The following is a 3418-nucleotide window of genomic DNA, read 5'->3' as shown; positions in this document are numbered from 1 at the left end:
GTATAGGCCATCAGTGTTACCTTTCCCCTATTTATTTTTATTTATGTATTTATTTTATTTATTACAGGCGCCATCAATTTAAGTAGAGCTTTTACATATATATACATATATATATATATATATATATATATATATATATATATATATTGGACATTTACATCAGTCCCTAACTTTCAAGGAGCGTACAATCTAAGGTCCCTAACTAACGTTTATACATTTACTTGCAAGGGCCAATTTAGACAGCCAATTAACCTACCAGCATGTCTTTGGAGTATGGGAGGAAACCGGAGTACCCAGGGAAAACCCACACAGCCACAGGGAGAACATACCACTTCCATGTAGGTGGTGTCGTGGTTGAGATTCAAACCAATGACCCTAGTGCTGCCAGGTGGAAGTGCTTTCCCTTATATGTATTTAATCTTGGTATTTAGCTGTTTACCTAAAGTTCAGCTTTCACTAACAATTACACACATATGATAAACAATAAAATATTTCTAAAGTTTAGTAAGAATGAAGATTGCTCGTGAATGTATCAGGTGTCCTTTAGTCCCGAAGAGGTCACCTCCACCGGCTCTCTAGAGCAAGGTCAAGAAGCTTTTCTGTGGAACCAATGGACAATCCTGAAGAACTGATTTCTTAGTTTTGTTGTCGCATAAATTAAAGAAACAGAATGAAAACCTGGAAAAATGTTCAATATAAGAATATACCAAGGACCCAACAACTGCATATACCCTCCAATGATATATGTAATAATATACAGAGCCCAAATCAGGATACAGACAAATATAAACCTTATTGTCCTCTGGTAGGTGTCCATAGTGCTTGTTACATTTCCTTGGTTGTTCATTCTATTCATGTGTAAGCCAAGTGAAATAATGAGCAGGAATGAACTTAGGAAGCCCATCAGAAGTGGACACACATTCCAAAACAGGTAAAAATATGACATTGCCTGCTTTTGTTTATAGTGTGAAATATAATTTTGTGTCGAATTACCACAATAAGTAATATTGTAGTCCAACAAATGCATCATTGAAAATCCTAAAGACAACAGCACACTGGTAAAAATCAGGTAGATGACCCTCCTTGAGATGATGGCCTTCAGACGTAGGAAGAAAATGTTGTGAAAGGTGGAGATCTTGAAGTAGATGAAAAGGCAGTGCATGCTTGTCATGCAGATGCCAAAACAGGCTAAGGCATTCAACAGGAATTCAAACAATATAGGGAAAGAATGAAGAGTCTCTGGAAAGTAAAACTTTGAAAAAAAATACAAGAGACAGGCAGTGTGAAAGAAAACCTTCGATAGCTCAAGAGAGATGATAATTTTGTCAACATCCATGATTGATCTGTCCTTGAGCCATTCAATGACATTAACAGCCACAATAAATAATTGCATTAGAAGATTTGGGAATGCCAATATCCCAATACAGACAAATGGGGGCAGATATTGTGCAAAAATATTATCATAATGGTCTTCTTTTGTAGAATTTTCCATCTTTGCAGTCATATCCAAGAGCTGTCTGTATAGAAAGGATAGAGCTGCTCTTTATATAATAATAGAAAATAACACCTTTAAATCTTCAATGCAAATAGTAATGAAAGCACACTGACTGTGTTGATCTTTACACAAATAGAGGAGATGAGAGTAAATCTGACACTTGTCAAACACTGGTGGATGTTGTTATAAGATACCAGAGCATAGGATGGAAAAATTATTTTGTTAATTGCAAGCTATGAGATTAAAGGGAAACACAACATATTTTAGTGTTTATACATATGTGTATATATTGTACAGGATTCCAGGGATGGGTCTTTAATACAGTATGTGTCACCATTGTTTGGGTTGTGGTCCCTTTAAAGGGGGACAACAAGAGAGGCAGCTTTGGGTTTTATCCCGCCTGTGAGACAGGCCTGAAGGTCAGCAGGCATTTGTGAAATGTTTAGTGGAGCTGAGCTGAGACTCTGCTTGGACCCTGGAGACCCTGGAGCAGGTGAGAATTATAAACCCTGATGTAGGACAGATCTAAACTGACAGTGAGCTAAATTGTTGTTTTGTACCAGAACTGTATGGACGGTTTTGTTTGCTTTATGCTGAAAAACAGCTACCTTGTTTTGCTTTATGGACAATAAAAAGACTGTTTGATTTAAAAAAAAATAGCTGACTGGTGGTCCTGGGCTCCTCCATATCACAATTGGTGGAGGATGCGGGCAATCAAGCCTGGAAAGCCACTTAAAGCATAAGACTGGCGTCTAAATGGCCAGTACCTGTTTTGCATGTCGTGGGTCAGACCAGTACAGACACTGCAAACCACTAACAGATATGGAGGAGGTTTCTCACCAGACAGTGACCTTAGTCCCAAATGCATGACTTGCTATAACTAATCCCATAATGGTTACAGCCTGAGCAGCTAAAGTAATCTCAGATGGAACAGGTCACTGTGCACCATTATTTGTGGTGCTAACAAGTGAGAGCCAGCTTTGGGTCAGCCACGGAGAGTCCCAGATGATGGACCAACTGGTGTAGATGTTGGAGCATTACACCATGTTCAAGGATCTACTTCGACCTTTCAAGTCCCAAGGACCCCTCCCAGCACAGAGTAAAGTCATCTACAAGCTTGGATTGAGCACTCTGGTCTGGCATTAAGAAGTGAGAAGTTGATGTCACACCTAGGGCCATATCTAGGCTCAGGAAGAACCCATGGAGTGTGGAGTCATGCAGAGGATCCCCTTCTACACCCAAAGGGTCCATACTGCCCAGTTGGACCTGACTGAGGGGTGGTGTGAATGCAATGTTTGGGTGAAGCAACCTCATGTCACGACTCTTCTGAATTCAAGAAGTTGACCCCATAAAAAAAAGACCCTTACAGTGGTGTGTATACATAGGTATGCTAAGGAGTACCCACTAATGCCATTGACAATAACCACTGATTGTGGCACAGTTACACAGGAGGTCAGGGTGGTACAAAACCTAATCCAAGATATTATAGTGGATCGGGACTGGACTTTGTTTATTGCACTGTGGAATTATGTAATAAGAATTGTCTGAGCAACCTGACATTTCTATTCCCTTTGAAAGACTGGACAGTTTGAGTCGGCAGTCTTTAGAAAATTATGATGTTGGCCCTTTGGTAAATGATCTACAGACCAAGGAAGGTTTCCACATCTTGCCATCAATAGTGAGTTGTTACACTGAGTCAATGAAGACCAGGGTGAGGTGGTCAACCAATTACTGGTCCCCCAACCTTTTAGACGCTTGATACTTGACTTAAAGTTCTCCTAGCCTAGGAAGCAAAAGCCCTATCAAATCTACCACATGAACCTGTTAAAAATCTGGAAAGGCCAGGAGCAGGTAGCTGCCCTGGCTGAGGTAAAGTTAGAGCCCCCTGTTGCAGTGGACTTAGTCCTGATTGCTACTGCCCTA

At 40.3% G+C, this 3418-nt stretch overlaps 1 protein-coding gene across 1 annotated transcript; it reads right to left on the bottom strand.

The window, feature by feature from the left end:
- Nucleotides 1-586: 586 nt before the first annotated feature.
- Nucleotides 587-1504, bottom strand: LOC149432254 (taste receptor type 2 member 117-like). Its single transcript, XM_089665357.1, has one exon. It carries the CDS (start codon nt 1502-1504, stop codon nt 587-589), a length of 918 nt encoding a protein of 305 aa, XP_089521483.1.
- Between the last annotated feature and the right edge of the window lie 1914 nt (nt 1505-3418).

The sequence above is a fragment of the Staurois parvus genome, unplaced genomic scaffold (assembly GCF_062004578.1).
Source record: "Staurois parvus isolate SC_StPar_1 unplaced genomic scaffold, SC_StPar_1.0 ptg002181l, whole genome shotgun sequence".
NCBI lineage: Eukaryota > Metazoa > Chordata > Amphibia > Anura > Ranidae > Staurois > Staurois parvus.
Note: the sequence above shows the minus strand (reverse complement) of the source record. Positions and strands in the feature narration are given on the sequence as shown.